General features: G+C 34.3%; 1 protein-coding gene and 1 long non-coding RNA gene across 2 annotated transcripts in view; both read right to left on the reverse strand.

The window, feature by feature from the left end:
* The window catches only part of LOC133546064 (uncharacterized), a 291,819-nt gene that overhangs the window by 93,463 nt on the left and 175,856 nt on the right, over nucleotides 1–22,500 (reverse strand). The window contains exon 3 of the long non-coding RNA XR_009804977.1: nucleotides 21,067–21,124. This is a non-coding gene — a long non-coding RNA (uncharacterized LOC133546064). The remainder of the gene's footprint in view (nucleotides 1–21,066; nucleotides 21,125–22,500) is intronic.
* Nucleotides 59–13,379, reverse strand: hs3st1 (heparan sulfate (glucosamine) 3-O-sulfotransferase 1). The gene is made up of 2 exons (XM_061892002.1): nucleotides 13,135–13,379; nucleotides 59–7,784 (listed from the first exon to the last, which is right to left on the reverse strand). Exon 2 carries the CDS (start codon nucleotides 7,699–7,701, stop codon nucleotides 6,796–6,798), a length of 906 nt encoding a protein of 301 aa, XP_061747986.1. The 5' UTR covers nucleotides 7,702–7,784; nucleotides 13,135–13,379; the 3' UTR covers nucleotides 59–6,795.

Below are 22,500 nucleotides of genomic sequence, written 5' to 3' on the forward strand. Positions count from 1 at the left end.
TATGAAATGGACAAAATACAAAAAAAGTGATAACTTTGAGGCAAAAACCAAAAAGACATTCTGAAAATAATATATATATTTTAATATAGTTAATTCTTCAGCATAGAAATACATCTGTTTACAGACAGGACAGGAGAGTTTGGTACACATCATTGACTGTTTGTGTGCATTTTAAATTGACAAATATTGCATCCCACACACATGGCAAATATTCTGTGTTTAGTGCAGTTCAAAGTGCGGCCCAAGGCCCAATTCTGCAACGCCCCTGGCACATACTGAAAATACTATCACAAAAAAAAAATGGCATAAAAGAACAAACAGGGGAAATTTGCAGTGTTGCCTCTGATAACACAAAGCTGCTGTGCAGACGGGGTTTTTTTTCTTAAAAACTATCATTGCTCAAAAAATAACAATTAATCAAAATCATTGTTGTTATTTATTGACCTATTCAAGGTTCCATTTCCTTCATATTATATATTCCACTCTGAAATATTTTTGGGGAATTAATTGCATATGTTGTGTGTTTGTATAACGAAAAGGGCATAAAACTAACAAACAAACAAAAATAAAAACTCATAATTGACGGATAGATCCGAAGTTGATTTTTGAGGTTAAAATGTTGAAAGTAAAAAAATGATGTATGTATATTTTTTTGACCTTTTGGGTCACTAAGAATTAAAACAAACTAAAATAATAATAATGAATCAAAATTATTGTTGTTACAAATTATTGACCTTTGTAAAACATTTTCTACTTTGAAATATATTTTGGGGAAAATGTTGCATATTTTTTGTTTTTTTTCTACAGAAAACATGGTTTTCTTAATAAAACAAAAGGCATACAAAATATTTAAAACAAGTAGACTTTGACAAATATATGATTTAAGCATTGACAAATATTTTATTTTTATAAGTCTTATTTTTTAAATTTTTGGGGTCCCCGGAACCAAAACCTGAGGGGAACCCTGAATGTTTAAAAACAAATCTAAATATTGTGTTGGTTTTGAAAAATAAAAATATCAAAACGTCCCCCGTGTTTTTTTATTTTTTCAGGGGAGAAATTTGGACACCCGTGGTTTGTTTTGTGAAATCATGTGTAAATATCCCAAAATTTGAAAATAACAGCGCAGTAGGGCAAAGGGAATCATTAACAATAGTAAGAATAGTTGTAGTCAGTATTATTATTATTGTACCAGAATCCTTTAAATATTTTTTTTTCAAAAAATCCAACAAATTTAAAGTAGCAGAAAAGTGGAAAAACAAGTTGCTTGTATATTGAAGCAATTATCAAACACACACACATACATACATACATACATGTATATATATATACATGTATATATATATATATATATATATATATATATATATATATATATATATATATATATATATAATGTATATATATACATAACAGTATAACAAAGTACAATTACTTAACATAATGCAATAAAATAAATGTTTTTAACATAATCTATACATGTTTAAATATGTATACGTTACATTTATGTCTAGATTATTTACGACACCAAAAGACTTCCAAAGTTTGTGAGTACATCGATATGATCAAAATAGTATCAATCTCACAGAGATTCCCGAGCCATTTTGAGAGATAATGAGGAAGCCAGTCACGTGATCCGTGACGTAAAGGAGGAACCACAGATCCCTTCCCCATCAACAACAATGCTAATCAAGCAGACTTTGATGATCACGTTGGAAAAATGATGATCCAGAAACTTAGATTTTTGAGCCCGAACACAAAGAAGATGAGCAATATGTTTTAGAAGTCGGATGTAGCTTTATTGTGACACTGTAGCATTAGCAGCATTGCTCGGTGCTAAACATTACAAACTAAACTTAGTAAACTATAATAAAATAAACACTTATTGTTATATTTCCGACCTCGCCGGGATGCCGACTGATGTGGCGATCACATAATCCCGTTGAGATGAAGATTTAATCGCAATCCTCACAAAGGGTTAAACAAAAAACGTTCCCGCAGGAAGCGTCTTGTAGGGTTTATTTTGTCGTCTCGGGGATGCGAAAGTGGACCAGCCTGTCGGTCCATGGCCAAATTTGTCAACTAGCAGGTGAGAGACGCATGAATTATTATCTAGAAATTTATTTTGAGCAAGTTTGAGACCAGTGCGTCAACAACAGCATGAGCTAACTGCTATCAACGCGCCCCTAAAATAGTCCGTCTGCGTTTGCACTTATAATAACAATATCACTCACATTAGGTTCATTTTCTGGTCACAACATGCAGAGGATAATAAGTACAACAGAGGACCCTCCATCTGTTCACTCAATTGTTAGCTATTTATTTACCATTTAGAATTAGAGATGTCCGATAATATCGGACTGCCGATATTATGAAATGCTTTAAAATGTAAAATCTGAAATTATTGGTATCGGTTTGTAAAAGTAAAATTTATGACTTTTTAAAACGCCGCTCTACAGAGTGGTACACGGACATATGGAGAAGTACAGAGCATTTGCGTCTCCCAGTAATATTTGTCAACCCTCCCGAATTTCAGTGCCCCTCCCAAAAATCTCCTGGGGTGACCATTCTCACGAATTTCTCCCGATTTCCACCCAGACAACAATATTGGGGGCGTGCCTTAAAGGCACTGCCTTCGTGTGCCGGCCCAATCACATATTACCTATGGCTTTTCACACACAAAAGTGAATGCAACGCATACTTGGTCATTAGCCATACAGGTCACACTGAGGGTGGTCGTATAAACAACGTTAACACTGTTACAAATACACTGTGAACCCACACCAAACAAGAATGACAAACACATTTTGGGAGAACATCCGCACCGTAACACAACATAACCACAACAGAATAAATACCCAGAACCCCTTGCAGCACAGACTCTTCCGGGACGCTACAATATACACCCCTGCTACCACCAGACCCCGCCCACTTCAACCTCCTCATGCTCTCTCAGGGACAGCATGTCCCAAATTCCAAGCTGCTGTTTTGAGGCATGTTAAAAAAAAAAAGCACTTTGTGACTTCAATAATAAAAATATGGCCGTGCCATGTTGGCATTTTTTTCCCCATAACTTGAGTTGATTTATTTTGGAAAACCTTGTTACATTGTTTAATGCATCCAGCGGGGCATCACAAAAAAATTAGGTATAATAATGTGTTAATTCCACAACTGTATGTATCGGTATCGGTTGATATGGGTTGTGGGTTCTTCCGGGGATGTTGTAGTCGTAATGATTTGTGCAGTCCTTTGAGACATTTGTGATTTGGGGCTATATAAATAAACATTGATTGATGATTGATTGATTGATATCGGTATCGGTAATTAAGAGTTGGACAATATCGGAATATCAGCAAAAAAAAGCCATTATCGGACATCTCTATTTAGAATGCATAAAAAAAGCCAATCATATTTGTTGTTGTCTCACATAAGGATTGTGAATGATAAACGACACATCTCATTCCAATATTTCCGGTATGACTGCCCTAATAATATGGTCAGAGTGCAGAAGTGTTACTGCACTGACGTAGAATCTACGGATATTACTGAAGGTATTCACGAATATTCAAAATGGCCGACTGAATTTGTGGCATTTTGTGAGGTTTAGACGTATTTTTACATACTTTGCGGATTGTAACTACAATTGGATGTGGTTTAATGGATACAATGTGTCAGAATAATTGTATCTTAAGTTATCACAAAACTTTGTGTTACATTGAGTTCAGCTCGCCCAGCGAGAAGACAAAAGCTGTCTTTGATCCTACCAAGCAGAATGCTTGTAAAACTCCACTGTGTACGATAGGAAGCGACATGAAGGCGTCGGTTTCTTTGATGTATTGTAATCCACAGGTAGATTTTGTCTTTACCCGAGATCTACAAAGTGGAGAGGAGGCAGGGCCTGACCTCCCTCCAGGTACCTTTTCTTTGAACTGTTTTGTGACAAAGGCAATGGCTGTTTACGACCCCCCTCCCTTAGAAACAGCTGTTGCCATGTAATCAGGGAAAGTCCAAATAAAAGAGGAGGCGTACAATCTTTTGACAGAGCGTGGAATAACACTGTATAGCAGGGGTCCCCAAACGTTTTGACACTGGGGCTGCATTGGGTTAAAAAAAATTGTCCTGGGGGCCGGTCTGTATATATATATATATATATATATATATATATATATATATATATATATATATTCCGAGCGCAATGATGTCACGTTATTGATGGGAAAATGCATTTTTAGACGACATGATTTGCCTGAGAGGCAAGGAGACAGAGTAACAATATATATATATATATATATATATATATATATATATATTTTTTTAGATAAAAAACAAACTACATATATATATATAAATATATATTTACCGTATTTCCTTGAATTACCGCCGGGGCGCTAATTAATTTAAAACCTCCTCTCACTCCTGCCCTTACCAAAGGCATGCGGTAAAAGTAAGCATGCGGTAATTATTCTAAAACCTCTTCTCACTACGGCACTTAACAAAGGTATGCAGTAAAAATTTGAGTCTGATGTAAGCTTGGACCATAAATCCTACTGAATAGCTCTTAATCTTCTTCCCTTTATGCGATTTCAAATTACCGGTATTGAAATCAGCCTCCTCCATTTTGAAAATGACTACAGGGGAAGTGTGACCAGGCGGTAATACTAAGCATGCGCTAATTATTTTGGGAAGAGAGTTTGACCCGGCAGTAATTCAAGGCAGGCGCATACTATATGCCCTGTGGCAATACAAGGAAATACGGTGTATATGTATATATATATATATATATATATATATATATATATATTAGGGGTGGGCAAATTAATGCGTTAATTACGAGTTAACTCATCAATCTATTAACGCCGACAATTATTTTATCGCACATTTGCATATGTTTACATGCTTTTATTTTGTTAACGCCTTTTCTTAACAAGACGGCGTCGAGGGGCTCTTGGTAAAGATGGAACATTTGGCAAAAATACCGGACAATTCTGCAAATTTCATGGCTGGCTTACAGCGTGGTCACTCCGGGATCACTTACGACCGCCAGACAATTCTGAATGTGGATAGATCGAGCCGTTTTGGACTGAATGACGCGTGCTTGCTAAATCGGTTGGCTTGCATGGGAATACTTTGCCGGCTACATCCAGCGATCTGTGAAGCAGCGAAGTATATGTGTTGTCTTTCTATTTATGAATAATGCAGACGAGGAGTGTTGGCTGAGTTCTTAACGTTTACTTTCAGAGCGTGCATATCACAACATACAAGATGCCGTCATGGCGACACACAACCTATACCGGGCTACCGCGCATGCTCGTCACTCCTGTTGCATGCTGGGTAGGGTAGTTCTTTTTTTCCCTGGCTCATAACATCACAATATAGTACCATGTATATGATGCGTAGAGTTTATCAAAGCACCAAGCAAACAATCGGAAAATTCCCATCATATCAATTCCTAGATAGGTTCATAATTATTTTAAGTGCACTACGCAGAATAAACACAACATTATTAATATTTCTAGTAAGGATAATTTTATCAAAAATTCCCTAAAACAGCCCACTACCTATCATATAGGTTTTTTTAAACATAAGATCCCTGATAAAAAAAATATTTCTGCTGTTACCTCAGAAATTGCCTGTTCAGATGTTATGATTGTGGCTCAGAGATTTGTATGTAGATTATATTTATTTTCCATAACAAACAGGATAACTTAAATACCCTGGCAGTGGCAATAAGCTTAAATGTTTGTATTTACATTTTTTGAGTTGATTTTCATAAAATATGCTATTTAACTGCTACTGTTTAACAAGGACTGATTTAAATTGTGTTTGCACAACAAATGTTTTGGCGCTTTTGTTCATGTGGGAGAATATTCCAATAAAGGTGCAGTACACACTACTTTTGAATTCATTATTGGGCTTTGCGTATACAATGCAGTTAATCGCGATTAATCAGAGAAATAGTGCGATTAACTTCGATTAAAATTTGTAATCGTTACCCAGCCCTAATATATATATATACATATTTTTATTTTTTATTTTTTATTTTTTACGTGGTATTTCCGGCGAGACGGATTTTGGACGCTGGTGGGCCTTAGTTTGGGGACCACTGCTGTACAGTGTCTACGCGTTTCTCCTCAATTGAGCTAAATTGAATTTTAAAGTTTAATTCCTTGCTTCTTGTCTTGTTTAATAAATGCCATCAGTGTTTGAACCTGACACAATGAAACACAAACAAATATAAAGTCAACTTGTTTTTTCACTCTGCTGTTACTTAAAAAAATAACTGGAATAGGCTCCAGCAACCACCGCGACCCCAAAAATGGATCCGGCCCGCGGGCCTTAGATTGGAGACCCCTGCTGTAACGTGTCTACGCGTTTCTCCTCAACTGAGCTAAATTGAATTTTAAAGTTCAATTCCTTGCTTCTTGTCTTGTTTATTAATAAATGTCATCAGTGTTTGAACCTGACACAATGAAACACAAACAAATATAAAGTCAACTTGTTTTTTCACTCTGCTGCTACTTAAAAAATAACTGGGATAGGCTACAGCAACCCCCGTAACCCCAAAAGGGACTTGCGGTAGGAAATGGATGGACGGTCCAAACTTCTCTCTTTTGTAGGCTCTTACTAATAATCATCTGAGCCCAGGATGAATCCTTGTGAAGTTTTGAAGGTTAATGTGTGGCCTCTCTCCAGAAAGTGAAAGTGAAAGACGTCCTTCAGTTGTGCTGAATCAGCTGCTCTTTGACCGCTGAGTAGAAAAGAAAGTGGCGCCCTCGTGTAAAAATACATTTGGGGTCACTTCCAGTTGAACGTTCGCCCCACCAGCTCAAAGAACTTCCTGTTGGGTTCCTGGAAGAAGTGGTAGAGTTTCTGCAGGACGACGGGGGCCACGCCAGGGTGGGCCCGGCCCTTGGAGTCGTGCAAGCAGCGCTCGCGCCCGTGCTCCCTCAGGCAGTAGAAGCCTTTGGTCTTGTTGAAGTAGAAGTTGGAGGCGCTGATCTGCGGCTCCAACCCCAGGAAGCGCTCCACCTCCTGCATCTCGGGGAGGGGGTCCCGGATGAGGCGGTCGCCGTCCACCACGTGGACGCTCTCCAGCGGGAAGTAGCGCAGCCAGTTCTGCATGTGCACGTGGTACAGGCTGCGGTTGAGCGCCTTGTAGCCCAGGTTGATCTCGCCGTCCTTCACCAGGAGCGCCTCAATGGGCTGGTAGCGCTTGTGCTTCTGCAGGCGGTTGTAGAAGACCTGGGTGTAGTCCGACAGCACTCGCTCCGTGGGGTCCCTGAGGATGAGCAGCAGCTTGGCGCCCGGGTCCATCTGGTGGATGCGCGCCGGGACTTTGGCGGAGGTGAAGTACGCCGGGGTCTTCTCCACCGTCGACTGGTGGGGGAAGGCGAAGGGCATCTGGCTGCGGTACCACGACAGGCCCTTCTGGAAGTGGCTCTCCCAGTCGAAGAAGTGCACCTCGTTCTGCGCCGCCGCCACCGCACTGTGCAAGCTCAGCATCTCGATCAGCGCTCGCGTGCCACCTTTCCGGACTCCGATGATGATGATCCGCGGTAGCTGCTGCGCCGTCCCGTCGGGGTGCACCCCGGTGCCGTTGCCCGTTGACGGGTGCCACCCGTCGGGATCCAGGGCCACTGAGGAGGGCACGGTGGGGGTCTGCAAGACTAGGAGCAGCAGCCCGAGGAGCAGGGCCGCCATGACGGAGGTCCTGACGTTGGAGGATTTCAGCCAGGCGTGAGGGACCGGACTGGAGCCCACATTGAAAGAGCGGCAAAAAGTCTCTGCAAGGGAGAAAAAACCCCAAACCGGTTGTCATTTTTCAACAATAAAACAAAAGACCCAACATTTCTTTTACAATATGGAGTGAAAAAAAGGTCAACTTTCTATTCCACCTTAAAAAAATGCCCATGTGTGATTTTTCTCGTAAACTTTGGAAAAAGCAAAGTTGACAGAATTTTTTTAGCATGTTTGACTTTACCACCCTGCGATGTGGTGGCGACTTGTCCAGGGTGTACGCTGCCTTCCGCCGGATTGTAACGGAGATAGGCACCAGCGCCCCCCGTGACCCCAGAGGGAATAAGCGCTAGAAAATGGATGGATGGACGACTTTACCACCGGTGCAGGTAATAAACAAGAAATAAACCTGCGGAATTTTCCAGCGAGGGCAAAATTTACATTTATGTCTGACTATGAAAATATTGACAGTAGTTTCAAAAATCTTATAAAAGTAAAAGCTACAGCAATTACTCAAAATACCGCAATAAAATAAATTCAATTTTTTACATATCTTTTACAATATGTAGTGAAAAAAATAAGTCAACTTTCTAGTCCATCTTAAAAAAATACCCCACTGTGATTAATCAAAGTTGTCATTTTCCCCGTAAACTTAGGAAAAAGCAAAGTTGACAGAAATTTTTTTGCATTTTTGACTTTACCACCGGTGCAAGAAATAAACAAGAAATAAATCTGTGGAATTTTCCAGCGATGATAAAATTGACATTTATGTCCGATTATGAAAATATTGACAGTAGTTTCAAAAAATCTTATAAAAGTAAAAGCCATAGCAATTACTCAACATACCGCAATAAAATAAATATAATTTTTTACATATCTTTTACAATATGAAGTGAAAAAATAAGTCAACTTTCTAGGCCACCTTAAAAAATGCCCCACTGTGATTAATCAGTTGTCATTTTCCCCGTAAACTTTGGAAAAAGCAAAGTTGACAGATTTTTTTTTTTTTAGCATTTTTGACTTTACCACCGGTGCAGGAAATAAACAAGAAATAAACCTGAGGAATTTTCCAGCGACAGCAAAATTTACATTTACGTCTGACTATGAAATTATTGACAGTAGTTTCAAAAATCTTATAAAAGTAAAACCTATAGCAATTACTCAACATACCGCAATAAAATAAATATAATTTTTTCATATCTTTTACAATATGAAGTGAAAAAAAAAAGAGTCAACTTTCTAGTCCATCTTTAAAAAAATGCCCCACTGTGATTAATCAAAGTTGTCATTTTCCACGTAAACTTTGGAAAAAGCAAAGTTGACAGAAATTTTTTTGCATTTTTGACTTTACCACCGGTGCAGGAAATAAACAAGAAATAAACCTGTGGAATTTTGCAGCGATGATAAAATTGACATTTACGTCCGATTATGAAAATATTGACAGTAGTTTCAAAAATGTTATAAAAGTAAAAGCTATAGCAATTTTCAACATACCGCGATAAAATAGATATTATTTTTTACATATCTTTTTCAATATGAAGTGAAAGAAAAAGTCAACTTTCTAATACACCTTAGAAAAATACCCCACTGGGATTAATCAAAGTTGTCATTTTCCCCGTAAACTTTGGAAAAAGCAAAATTGACGGAATTTTTTTTTAGCATTGTTGACTTTACCACCGGTGCAGGAAATAAACAAGAAATAAACCTGCGGAATTTTCCAGCGACGGCAAAATTGACATTTGCGTCTGCCTATGAAATTATTGACAGTAGTTTAAAAAATCTTATAAAAGTAAAAGCTATAGCTATTACTCAACATACCGCAATAAAATAAATATAATTTTTTACATATCTTTTACAGTATGAAGTGAAAAAAATAAGTCAACTTTCTAGTCCACCTTAAAAAAAAAGCCCCACTGTGATTAATTAAAGTTGTCATTTTCCCCATAAACTTTGGAAAAAGTAAAGGTGACAGAAATGTTTTTGCCTGTTTGACTTTACCATCCAGGGCAGGAAATAAACAAGAAATAAACCTGCGGTATTTTCCAGCGACATTTATGTCCGACTATGAAAATATTGACAGTTGTTTCAAAAATCTTATAAAAGTAAAAGCTACAGCACTTACTCAACATACCACAATAAAATAAATCAAATTTTTGACATAACTACAAATATGTTACATGTATTTCTGAAGATATAAAAAAAGACAGCTTAGTTACAAACATACATGTATAAATGTATAAGTGACAATTACTAAACATAATGCAAAAAAAATATAAATGCTTTTTTTAAACATATTTTAACATAAAAAAGTCTAATCATGAATATGTTACATCAGGTATTCTAAAACTGAAGTACATGTGCCACTCGTGGTACGCAGGCTCCATCTCATGGTACGCTAAATAATTACTTAACTAAAGTACAGTGTTTTATTTCTCTATATTCAAACACAGTGTTACTGTTTAAACTGTGTGTGAAGTTACAGTGGCCTAAATATAAAATTTACTTGGTAAATAAAACCTCTGGCTCTTTGTTAATGAATATCTAGGCCTACTACGCTACTGTATTTTATTCTTTACATGCATATCCAGAAGAGGTTTCAAATCATTTTAATCATATTAAAATGTAACGAAGAAGTACAATTAACACAAGGCAGCAAAAAAAAAATATATATATATATATTTTTTTACATAATCTAAAATAGTCTAATTTGTATACAAGTAATAGGAGGTAAAATTACTTGACATATTGCAACAAAATAAATGTCTTTATTGGACAAAATTTTAAAAAAGTCTAACCATGAATAGTACATAATCTATTCATAACCATGAATAGATTGTTTTTTAACATAACCTATACATGTATAAATAATAATAAGTTACATGTATATCGAGCTATCAATAAATAACGACAATAAATACAAATATATATAACAGTCTAACAAAGTACAATTACTTAACATAATGCAACAAAATATTTTTTTTAACATAATCTATATGTCCGAATATTAATAAGTTATATGTATGTCGAGCTATCAATAAATAATGACAATAGTTAGAAAAAATATATATATAACAGTATAACAAAGTGCAATTAACATAATGCAATAAAACAAATGTTTTTAACATAATCTAAACATGTCTAAATATGAATATGTTAAACGTATGTCCAGCTATCAATAAATAACAACAATAGTTACAAATAAATATAACAGTATAACAAAGTACAATTACTTAACATAATGCAACAAAAAAATATTTTTTTAACATAATCCTTACATGTCTAAATATGAATAAGTTACATTTATGTCTAGCTATCAATAAATAACAACAATAGTTACAAATGTATATATATATAACAGTATAACAAAGTACAATTACTTAACATAATGCAAGAAAATAAATGTTTTTTTAACATAATCTATACATGTCTAAATATGAATAAATTACATGTATGTCTAATTATCAATAAATAACAATAGTTACAAATATGTATATAACGGTATAACAAAGTGCAATTACTCAAAATAATGCAACAAAATAAATGTTTTTTAACAAACTATCCATCCATCCATTTTGTACCGCATGTCCCTTTTGGGGTCCTGGAGCCTATCTCAGCTGCATGTCTAAATATGAATACGTTACATATATGTCTATATCAATAAATAACAACAATAGTTACAAATGTATATATATATATATATATAACAGTATAAAAAAGTAAAATTACTTAACATAATGCAACAAAATAAAAGTTTAACATAATCAATACGTCTAAATATGAATAAGTTACATGTATGTCTAGCTATCAAAAAATAATGACAATAGTTACAAATATATATGTATGTGTGTATGTATGTATATATATATATATATATATATATATATATATATATATATATATATATATATATATATATATGTATAAGTCTAATAAAGTACAATTACTTATCATAATGCAAGAAAAATGTTTTTGAACATAATGTATACATGTCTAAATATGAATACGTTACATGTGTGTCTAACTATCAATAAAAAACGACAATAGTTAAAAAATATATATAACAGTATAACAAAGTACAATTACTTAACATAATGCAATAAAATAAATGTTTTTTTTAACAATCTATACATGTCTAAATATGAATATGTTACTTGTATATCCTGCTATCAATAAATAACGACAATAGTTAAAAATTACATATAACAGTATAACAAAGTACAATTACTTAACATAATGCAACAAAATAAATGTTTAACATAATTTTTTAACAAGCTATCCATCCATCCATTTTCTACAGCATGTCCCTTTTGGGGTTGCGGGGGGTGCTGGAGCCTGAATACGAATATGTTACATATGTGAAGTGTGAAGTGAAGTGAATTATATTTATATAGCGCTTTTCTCTGGTGACTCAAAGCGCTTTACATAGTGAAACCCAATATCTAAGTTACATTTAAACCAGTGTGGGTGGCACTGGGAGCAGGAGGGTAAAGTGTCTTGCCCAAGGATGCAACGGCAGTGACTAGGATGGCGGAAGCGGGAATCGAACCTGCAACCCTCAAGTTGCTGGCACGGCCACTCTACCAACCGAGCTATACCGCCCAATAAATAACAACAATAGTTACAAATATATATATAACAGTCCAACAAAGTACACTTACTTAACATAATGCAACAAAATAAATGTTTTTAACATAATCTCTACATGTCGGAATATGAATACGTTACATACATGTCTAGCTATCAATAAATAACAACAAAACTTACAAATATAAATATAACAGTATAACAAAGTACAATTACTTAACATAATGCAACAAAATAAATGTTTAACATAATCTATACGTCTAAATATGAATAAGTTACATGTACGTCTAGCTATCAAAAATAATGACAATAGCTACAAATACATATATATATATACATATAACAGTATAACAAAGTACAATTACTTAACATAATGCAATAAAAAAATGTTTTTCAACATAATCCATACATGTCTAAATATGAATACGATACATGTATGTCTAGCTATCAATAAATAACGACAATAGTTACAAATATATATATATATATATAACAATATAACAAAGTACCATTACCTAACATAATGCAACAAAAACATTTTAACACATGTTGCAAATTTAATCTAATTATCTGCATTATAAAGAAGTATAATTACTACTAATTACTAGTCCGATCCTTCAAATGTTTACATGTACATCGATCAGTGTAAGTACTACGATATTATGAAAATGTTATTTATGATGGTGTAAGGGAGTAAGTACAATTAGTGATCATTAAAGTCAGGCACACAATAAGAGTTCCATGCACACTAATACTCATGCAAATCAACACAATGCTGCATGTGTTTACACCAAAACAAGAGAGATTCCATACCTTCTTTGCACCTACAGTAGCCCACTCTTGCTGCACTCCATGCGGAGCATCCTCAGTTTTGTCTCTCCCAAAAAGCTCCACTAATTCCTGTGGATGTTGAAAAGCGGCACAGCAGGAGGGCGGGCGAGCGAGAGACGGAGAGAGAGAGAGAGGGACGAAACATTAACCAGGAGACAGAAGGAGCCTCCTCCTTCTCCTCCGAGCAGCCGAGTATCTGCTTCTCCTCCTCAGGTTCTTTACCAACCTTCTCCCCCCTGTTCTTGTATGCCTGCATGGTGGCCACGCCCCCTCCCGACTCCCCATGACGTCATTTTGTGGTATGTGACTGGAGAACACTGCTGGCATGCAAGTACGCAGCAGGAACATGTTTGTGTCTGGTGCTCTACTAAATTTTTTTTTTTTATACAGTCTGAGTAAAATTAACTACTCATTTTTTAGTTTGAAAAAAAAATAACTACATGTATTTAATTTGCTTAGTTATTTAAAAAAAAAAGTACATTAAAAATGAATTAAATTGTTGATTAATTTGCATATATTTGACCGCTGCAGGTCAAATATAAACTATGTAAATCACACTGCAAAAAGTCAGTGGTCAAAAACAAAAACAAAAAAATATATACAAAAAATTAGGGGTCATATATAAACTATTTAAATCACACTGCAAAAAGTCAGTGGTCAAAAACAAAAAACATACAAAAAATTAGGGGTCATATATAAACTATTCAAATCACACTGCAAAAAGTCAGTGGTCAAAAACAAGAACAAAAAATACAAAAAATTAGGGGTCATTAATAAACTATTAAAATCACACTGCAAAACGTCAGTGGTCAAAAACAAGGGAAAAAAATACAAAAAATTAGGGGTCATATATAAACTATTTAAATCACATTGCAAAAAGTCAGTGGTCAAAAACAAGGAATCATATATAAAAATTAGGGGTCAAATATAAACTATTTAAATCACACTGTAAAACGTCAGTGGTCAAAAACAACAACAAAAAATACAAAAAATTTGGGGTATTTTATTTGAATTAAGCAAAATTATCTGCCAATAGAACAAGAAAATTTGGCTTTCCAAAACAAGTAAAATTAATTAACCTCAATTAACCCCAAAAATACCTTAAAATAAGTATATTCTCACTAATAACAACTGCACTTTTCTTGGTAGGAAAAAAAAGAGACCTTTTTGTGTTTTAAAATGTTGAAAAATATTCTTAAATGAAGTAAATGCTAGTGTCATTTTGTAATATTTCTTGAAACCAGCAAACTTACACTAAAAACTAATTTATTGTTCTTACTGGAAAGGAAACAAGGCGACCGCTTGTTACTCTCGGGGTTTCCTTGCTGCTCAGGCAAATCATCTTTTCTAAAAATGCATTTTTCCATCGACAACATGACATCATCGCGCCAATGCATTTTTTTTCTGTCAAAATTGAAAGAACAAATAAATGCATTTAGTAAAAAAAATAAAAATAAAATAAAAAAGAAAGTATTTTATTGAAACGAGTTTGTATCAAAAATAAAATAGTTTTGCAATACAGTATACAATAATATAATTGGCACGATCAGATAATATTAAAGTTTAAAATATGCATTTTTTTCTGTCAAAATTGAAAGAACAAATGCATTTAGTAAAAAAAAAAGTTTTAATAAAAAAGGAAAGTATTTTATTGAAACCCGTTTATATCAAAAATAAAAGAGTTTTGCCATACAGTATACAATAATATAATTGGCACGATCAGATAATATTAAAGTTTAAAATATGCATTTTTTTTCTGTCAAAATTGAAAAAAAAAAGGCAATTAGTGAAAAAAAAAAAAAAAGAACGTATTTTATTGAAACCCGTTTGTAACAAAAATAAAATAGCATTGCAATACAGTATACAATAATATAATTGGCACGATCAAATAATACTAAAGTTGAAAATATGCATTTTTTTCTGTCGAAATTGAAAGAATAAATGCATTTAGTAAAAGAAAAAAGAGAAAGTATTTTATTGAAACCCGTTTGTATCAAAAATAAAATAGTTTTGCAATATATTATACTATAATTGGCATGATCAGCTAATATTAAAGTTTAAAATATGCAGTTTTTTCTGTCAAAATTGAAAGAATAAATGCATTTAGTAAAAAAAAAAAATGTAATAAAAAAGACAGTATTTTATTGAAACGAGTTTGTATCAAAAATAAAATAGTTTTGCCATACAGTATACAATAATATAACTGGCATGATTAGATAACATTAAAGTTTAAAATATGCATTTTTTTTCTGTCAAAATTGAAAGAACAAATGCATTGAGCAAAAAAAAAAAAGGAAATAAAGAAAGTCTTTTGTTTAAACCCGTTTGTATCAAAAATGAAATAGTTTTGCAAAATATTACACTATAATTGGCATGATCAGATAATATTAAAGTTTAAAATATGCATTTTTTTCTGTCAAAATTAAAAGAACAAATGCCTTTAGTAAAAAATAAATAAATAAATAAAAAAGAGAGTATTTTAATGTAACCCATAATGTCCAGGATATCGCGGGCCTCATAAAATGATGTGGCGGGCCAGAACTGGCCCCCGGGCTTTGAGTTTGACACCAGTGATTTTAATAGATAAAAAAGGTCTAATTGAAGAAAAGTAAGTATAGAAAGATAGAAATTGATAATGGGTTATTTATTATTTTGAAAATGTTACACATAGTATCTATTCATTCATTTATTCATATAGTGTGCAAAGTGCAGCAATAAAAAAAATAGATTTTATAACCAAACAAAAACCTGTAAAAATGGGAAAATAATTACGCAAAAACAATGGCAGAATGTCAAGAAAAAAAGCGGAAATGTCGACAAATTTATAACAAATGTACAAAATTTTGAAACATCATAAACGTGTCAAAGTGCCTGCCAGTGGAAAAAGTTTGGGTTAAAACAATAAACACAAAATTATGACAATTATGTGAGAAAATATACATTTAGACAGAAATAGTGATTGAAAATGAGTCTTATTTACTTCTCCTACGTATTATTCTGAAGATAAATCCATTAAAAGGCATACACTAATAAATACAATAAATTAAAATCAATCAATGCATATATTTTTTGTGCAATTTAAAAATGTATCTATTTATTCATGTGCACATTTATTTACTCAGTTGCAATGTTTAGCAGAGCGTTTGGTAAAAAGAATTGTAAAAATCAATAAGGAAAAAAAGATTGGACCATAGGGCGCACCGGATTATAAGGAGCATTAAAGGAATCATATTATAGTTATTTTTTTCTAAATGTAAACACTTCCTTGTGGTCTACACAACATGTAATGGTGGTTCTTTGGTCAAAATGTTGCATAGATTATGTTTTACAGATCATATTCAAGCCGACCAGAACTCTCTGATAACTAAAGTTCCTTGGGTGAATAATTTAAACTAACTACACCGGTATGTTTTAACGCTTTCATGCCGAGTTTACTGACAGATATAAATAAGAACTTTACACTACTTTACATTAGAAATGGCAACAGCGGAGAATGAATGTCCAATAACAAGAAGATAGAGAAAAAGAATAAGCTTATCGACTACGGTGTAGACACGGACTACAAAAGCGTAAGCACGCAATTTTTCAGGATTTATGCAGATCCAAAATACAGATAAGCAGGTACCGGAAGGAAACAAAACGCTAGATAATTTGTCTTACCTTATACACACACCATACTAATATGTTTATTGCGCCGACAATCCATCAAGCGGTGCGGCTTCATAGCTTACCAAAGTCGTACTAAAAAATTTCGATAGATTTTCAAGCGCTGTATGTAATGTTCTGTATTTTCAATGGAACATATAAAATGTTGGTGTTGTTTACTTGAGTCATATTGCCATCATAGTGCAGGCTACGCTTATCTCTTATGTTTGACTGCCATCTACTGGTCACACTTATTACACCATGCACAAAAAAAAAATTGCGTCGAGGTCGGTAAGCAAAACCAGAATTATTCCTTACATCAGGTGCACCGGGTTATACGGCACACTGTCGAGTTTTGAGGGAAAAAAATGATCATAGTCCGGAAAGTACAATAATTAGGGAGGAAATGAAAACACAAAAGTCTTTGTTTGCACTCGATGATTGTGGTTTGTTTGGGTCGATGTGAAATTGTCACATTACACTTATCATAAGTTCCTTGTATTTTCTGTCCAGCGCTCTGAGCCTAGCTCGATCCTGTCACCTGTCCCTGGTTGCCAATCAGGATGCTTCTTGGGCAAGCCTGGATCAATTCTCCTTTTCTTTGTGCACTTCCTAGCTGCACTCCTTTTTTTTTTTTTTTGTGTCACCTGCGTTTTCTTTTGTGCACCTGCCTGCAGTCTTTGCGCCCCGGGGTCCAGACGTACACCAGAAAGTGACAAAAAGATGATTTTCTATTGCCAAGCTGCTGGCTGTGCAGAGTATAATTATGCTACAGAACAACACACGTAAGCAGGAGGGCCTTGCAGAGAGAAATATGAAATCATGGGAGGTGATTTATGCCCCCCCCCCCACACACATAAATTCTTGTATTTGTTATCTTCTTGAGAGCTGCGAAAAAAGCCCACCTCTTTAGGACCACCCTTTCTAGATATATAAAGATGTGTATTTACAACATTATTAATATATACATACTGGGCAAATATGTAAAAAAGCTTGTTGTGAAAAATTAGTTAAAATTTTACCAAAAAAAGGTCACAATTTCACAAAAAAAACTTCGAATTTTGGCAGTATTATAAAAAAAAGTTGTTATTTCACTCAACGCAAGTCAGCATTTTAAGAAAAAAACTGAACATGTGTGCAATATTATGATAAAAGTTGGAATTTTACTAAATAACAGTCACAATTTTACAGGAAAAAGCTTAACATTTTGGCAATTTTATGAAAAGAGTCGGAATTTTACTCGCCAAAAGTCAAACTTTTATAAGAAAACTTGAATATTTTGGCAACATCATTATACAAATCGTAATTTTACTTGGCAAAATGATGACAAAAGTCATCATTTAACTCAAAAAAATGTATATATTTTACAAGTACAACAAAAAAATTGGCAATATTGTGATAAGTCAGAATATTGTATGGCAAACGTCACCATTTTGCAAAAACAAGTAATAATTTTACATAAAAAAGAAATTTTACGAGAAAATATTGCAATATTACAGAAACAGAAAGAATATGAGAAATTGTTCCCAATTTTATACAAAAAAGTTCAGCAAATAGTGAGAAAAAGACTGCTTTTATTTTTGTATTTTATTTTTTGTTAGTAATTGGTATTTAATCTTCATTTACTTCAAGTTATTACTGTATGTCTTTATATATATTAGTATTTATTTATTTTTATAATTAATTTTGGCCAAAGGGTGCGCATTTCAATTTCGTACACACACTTGTTATTTCATATGTGGACCAGAGGGGGAGCACTTTTAAAACCGACACGGTCAATTTGAAAAATCCCTCCTTTTTGGGACCACCCTTTCCAGGTATATAAAGATGTGTATTTAAAACAATTAACATATAAATACTATGCAAATGTAAAAAAGCTTGTTGTAAAAAATGAGTTGGAATTGCACAAGAAAAAGGTCAAGAAAAAACAAAAATTTTGGAAGTATTATAATAAAAGTCATTTTACTCAACGGAAGTCAAAATTTTATAAGAAAAACTGAACATGTGCGCAATATTATGATAAAAGTTGGAATTTTACTTAACAACAGTTGAATTTTACAAGAAAAAGCTTAAACATTTTCGCAATATTATGAAAAGAGTCGTAATTTTATTTGCCAAAAGTCAAAATTTTATAAGAAAACTTAAAAATTTTGGCAACATCATTATACAAATCGTAATTTTACTTGGCAAAATGATGACAAAAGTCATCATTTAACTAAAAAAATGTCAATATTTTACAAGTACAACAAAAAAATTGGCAATATTGTGAAAAGTCCGAATATTGTATGACAAATGTCACCATTTTGCAAAAACAAGTAATAATTTTACATAAAAAAGAAATAATTTTCAGAGAAAATATTGCAATATTACAGAAACAGAAAGAATATGAGAAATTGTTCCCAATTTTAAATAAATAAATAAATGGGTTGTACTTGTATAGCGCTTTTCTACCTTCAAGGTACTCAAAGCGCTTTGACACTACTTCCACATTTACCCATTCACACACACATTCACACACTGATGGAGGGAGCTGCCATGCAAGGCGCCAACCAGCACCCATCAGGAGCAAGGGTGAAGTGTCTTGCTCAGGACACAACGGACGTGACGAGGTTGGTTCTAGGTGGGATTTGAACCAGTGACCCTCGGGTTGCGCACAGCCACTCTCCCCACTGCGCCACGCCGTCCCTAAGATTTTCATACAAAAAAGTTCAGCACATAGTGAGAAAAAGACTGCTTTTATTTTTGTATTTTATTTTTTGTTAGTAATTGGTATTTAATCTTCATTTACTTCAAGTTATTACTGTATGTCTTTATATACATTAGTATTTATTTATCTTTATAATTAATTTTGGCCAAAGGGTGCGCATTTCAATTTCGTACACACACTTGTTATTTCATATGTGGACCAGAGTGGGAGCACTTTTAAAACCGACACGGTCAATTTGAAAAATCCCTCCTTTTTGGGACCACCCTTTCCAGGTATATAAAGATGTGTATTTAAAACAATTAACATATAAATACTATGCAAATGTAAAAAAGCTTGTTGTAAAAAATGAGTTGGAATTGCACAAGAAAAAGGTCAAGAAAAAACAAAACTTTTGGAAGTATTATAATAAAAGTCATTTTACTCAACGGAAGTCAAAATTTTATAAGAAAAACTGAACATGTGCGCAATATTATGATAAAAGTTGGAATTTTACTTAACAACAGTTGAATTTTACAAGAAAAAGCTTAAACATTTTCGCAATATTATGAAAAGAGTCGTAATTTTACTTGCCAAAAGTCAAAATTTTATAAGAAAACTTAAAAATTTTGGCAACATCATTATACAAATCGTAATTTTACTTGGCAAAATGATGACAAAAGTCATCATTTAACTCAAAAAAAATGTCAATATTTTACAAGTACAACAAAAAAATTGGCAATATTGTGAAAAGTCCAAATATTGTATGACAAATGTCACCATTTTGCAAAAACAAGTAATAATTTTACATAAAAAAGAAATAATTTTCAGAGAAAATATTGCAATATTACAGAAACAGAAAGAATATGATAAATTGTTCCCAATTTTATACAAAAAAAATTCGGCACATAGTGAGAATAAGACTGCTTTTATTTTTTTATTTTATTTTTGTTAGTAATTGGTATTTAATCTTCATTATTTACTTCAAGTTATTACAGTAGGTCTCAGTATGTCTCAGGCAGCTGCTACGTGACAACTTAACACATTTGTATTTATTTATTTTTTTATGAGTTTTGGCCAAAGGGGGCGCATTTCAATTTCTTACACACACTTGTTATTTCATATGTTGGCCAGAGGTGGAGCACTTTTAAAACCGACACATAGTCAATTAGAAAAATCCATCCATTTTGGGACCACCCTCATTTTGATAGATGTCACCACCAGGGGTGCTAATGAGACATTTTCTATTAGATGCAATGTTTTTCCCTATTGGGACCATAATTTATGTCCTTACTTGTTCACACCTCCTCATATGGAAGCTACTTTTCAATATTGATGTCTCAAGAAGGGTAGAAATACAAGCACACACACACATATATATAAATATGTGCTTAGTGGGAGGAGCCACATTGCAAAGGGTGTTCCTGCATATTGACTATTCAAAGTGACAGAGGCCACTTCTTTAGGTACGCCTGCAGCTGCAGAAGTCATGCTGTGTACGCTATCAGCCCGCTTTGAGGAAGCCTCTCAGCACATTAGCATAATAATAGCACAGCTAAAGAGCACTAATACCCTCAGCGGCTCACCTCTGTAGCATCTTCTGCTGCTGCTGCTGCTGCTTCGCCCCCTCATCAAAACGGTCGCCTGAAGAAGGAAAAAATGGAGCATTTTTAAATAACAATTCTAAGCAGTCTAACAGGATCCTCCCGCACACACAGCATGTTGTCAGTAAACACATAAAAAGGTCGCGCACGGCGGTCAAAGATCCTCTGTTTTATTCAGTCGGCCATCAGGTGTCATTTGATCAAAGGTTTTGCTGTAAACTTTAAAAAAAAGAGAACTTTTCGAGAAGTGGAGGGTGACCTTTTGTGTGTTTTTTTGTGCATCTGCTGAAGTGTGCAACCCTGCAGCAACGCACGAGTTTATTTTCTGCTCAGTGACACACAACACGAGTGCACACGCTTTTGTTCGCTTTTTTGCATGGCCATTAGTAGCTATTCTGTCCTGTATTAAAAACCCCAAAACCAGTGAAGTTGTGTAAATGGTAAATAAAAACAGAATACAATGATTTGCAAATCCTTTTCAACTTATATTCAACTGAATAGACTGCAAAGATAATACACTTTGTTTACTTCGTTATTTCATGCAAATATTAGCTAATTTGGAATATGACGCCTGCAACATGTTTCAAAAAAGCTGGCACTAGTGGCAAAAAAGACTGAGGAAGTTGAGGGATACTCTTTAAACAATTATTCGGAACATCCCACAGGTGAACAGGCTAATTGTGAACAGGTGGGTGCCATGATTGGGTAGAGAAGCAGCTTCCATGAAATGCTCAGTCATTCACAAACCAGAATGAGGCGAGGGTCACCACTTTGCGAACAAATGCGTGAGCAAATTGTCCAACAGTTTCAAAACAGCATTTCTTAACCGGCTGATGCAAGGAATTTAGGGATTTCACCATCAACGGTCCGTAATATCATCAAAAGGTTCAGAGAATCTGGAGAAATCACTGCACGTAAGCGGCAATGCCCGTGACTGGATCAGAAAGCGACATCAGTGTGTAAAGGATATCACCACATGTGCTCAGGAACAATTCAGAAAACCACTGTCAGTAACTACAGTTGGTCGCTACATCTGTAAGTGCAAGTTAAAACTCTACTATGCAAAGCCTAAGCCATTTATCAACAACACCCAGAATCGCCGCCGGCTTCGCTGGGCCCAAGCTCATCTAAGATGTGTAAAACATATTTTGTGATCTGACAAGTCCACATTTCAAATTGGTGGACGTCGTGTCCTCCGGAACAAAGAGGAAATAATAATAATAATAATAATAATAATGGATTAGATTTATATAGTTTTTTTTTATTGTTAGATACTCAAAGCGCTCACAGAGAAGTTGGAACCCATCATTCATTCACACCTGGTGGTGGTAAGCTACATCTGTAGCCACAGCTGCCCTGGGGTAGACTGACGGAAGCGTGGCTGCCAGTTTGCGCCTACAACCACCACCTATTATT

This window comes from Nerophis ophidion, linkage group LG29 (assembly GCF_033978795.1).
Source record: "Nerophis ophidion isolate RoL-2023_Sa linkage group LG29, RoL_Noph_v1.0, whole genome shotgun sequence".
In the NCBI taxonomy this organism is placed as follows: Eukaryota; Metazoa; Chordata; class Actinopteri; order Syngnathiformes; family Syngnathidae; genus Nerophis; species Nerophis ophidion.

What these genes read in the sequence shown, in the direction of transcription:
- hs3st1 (XM_061892002.1), bottom strand. Translation starts at nt 7,701, where the DNA reads ATGGCGGCCCTGCTCCTCGGGCTGCTGCTCCTAGTCTTGCAGACCCCC.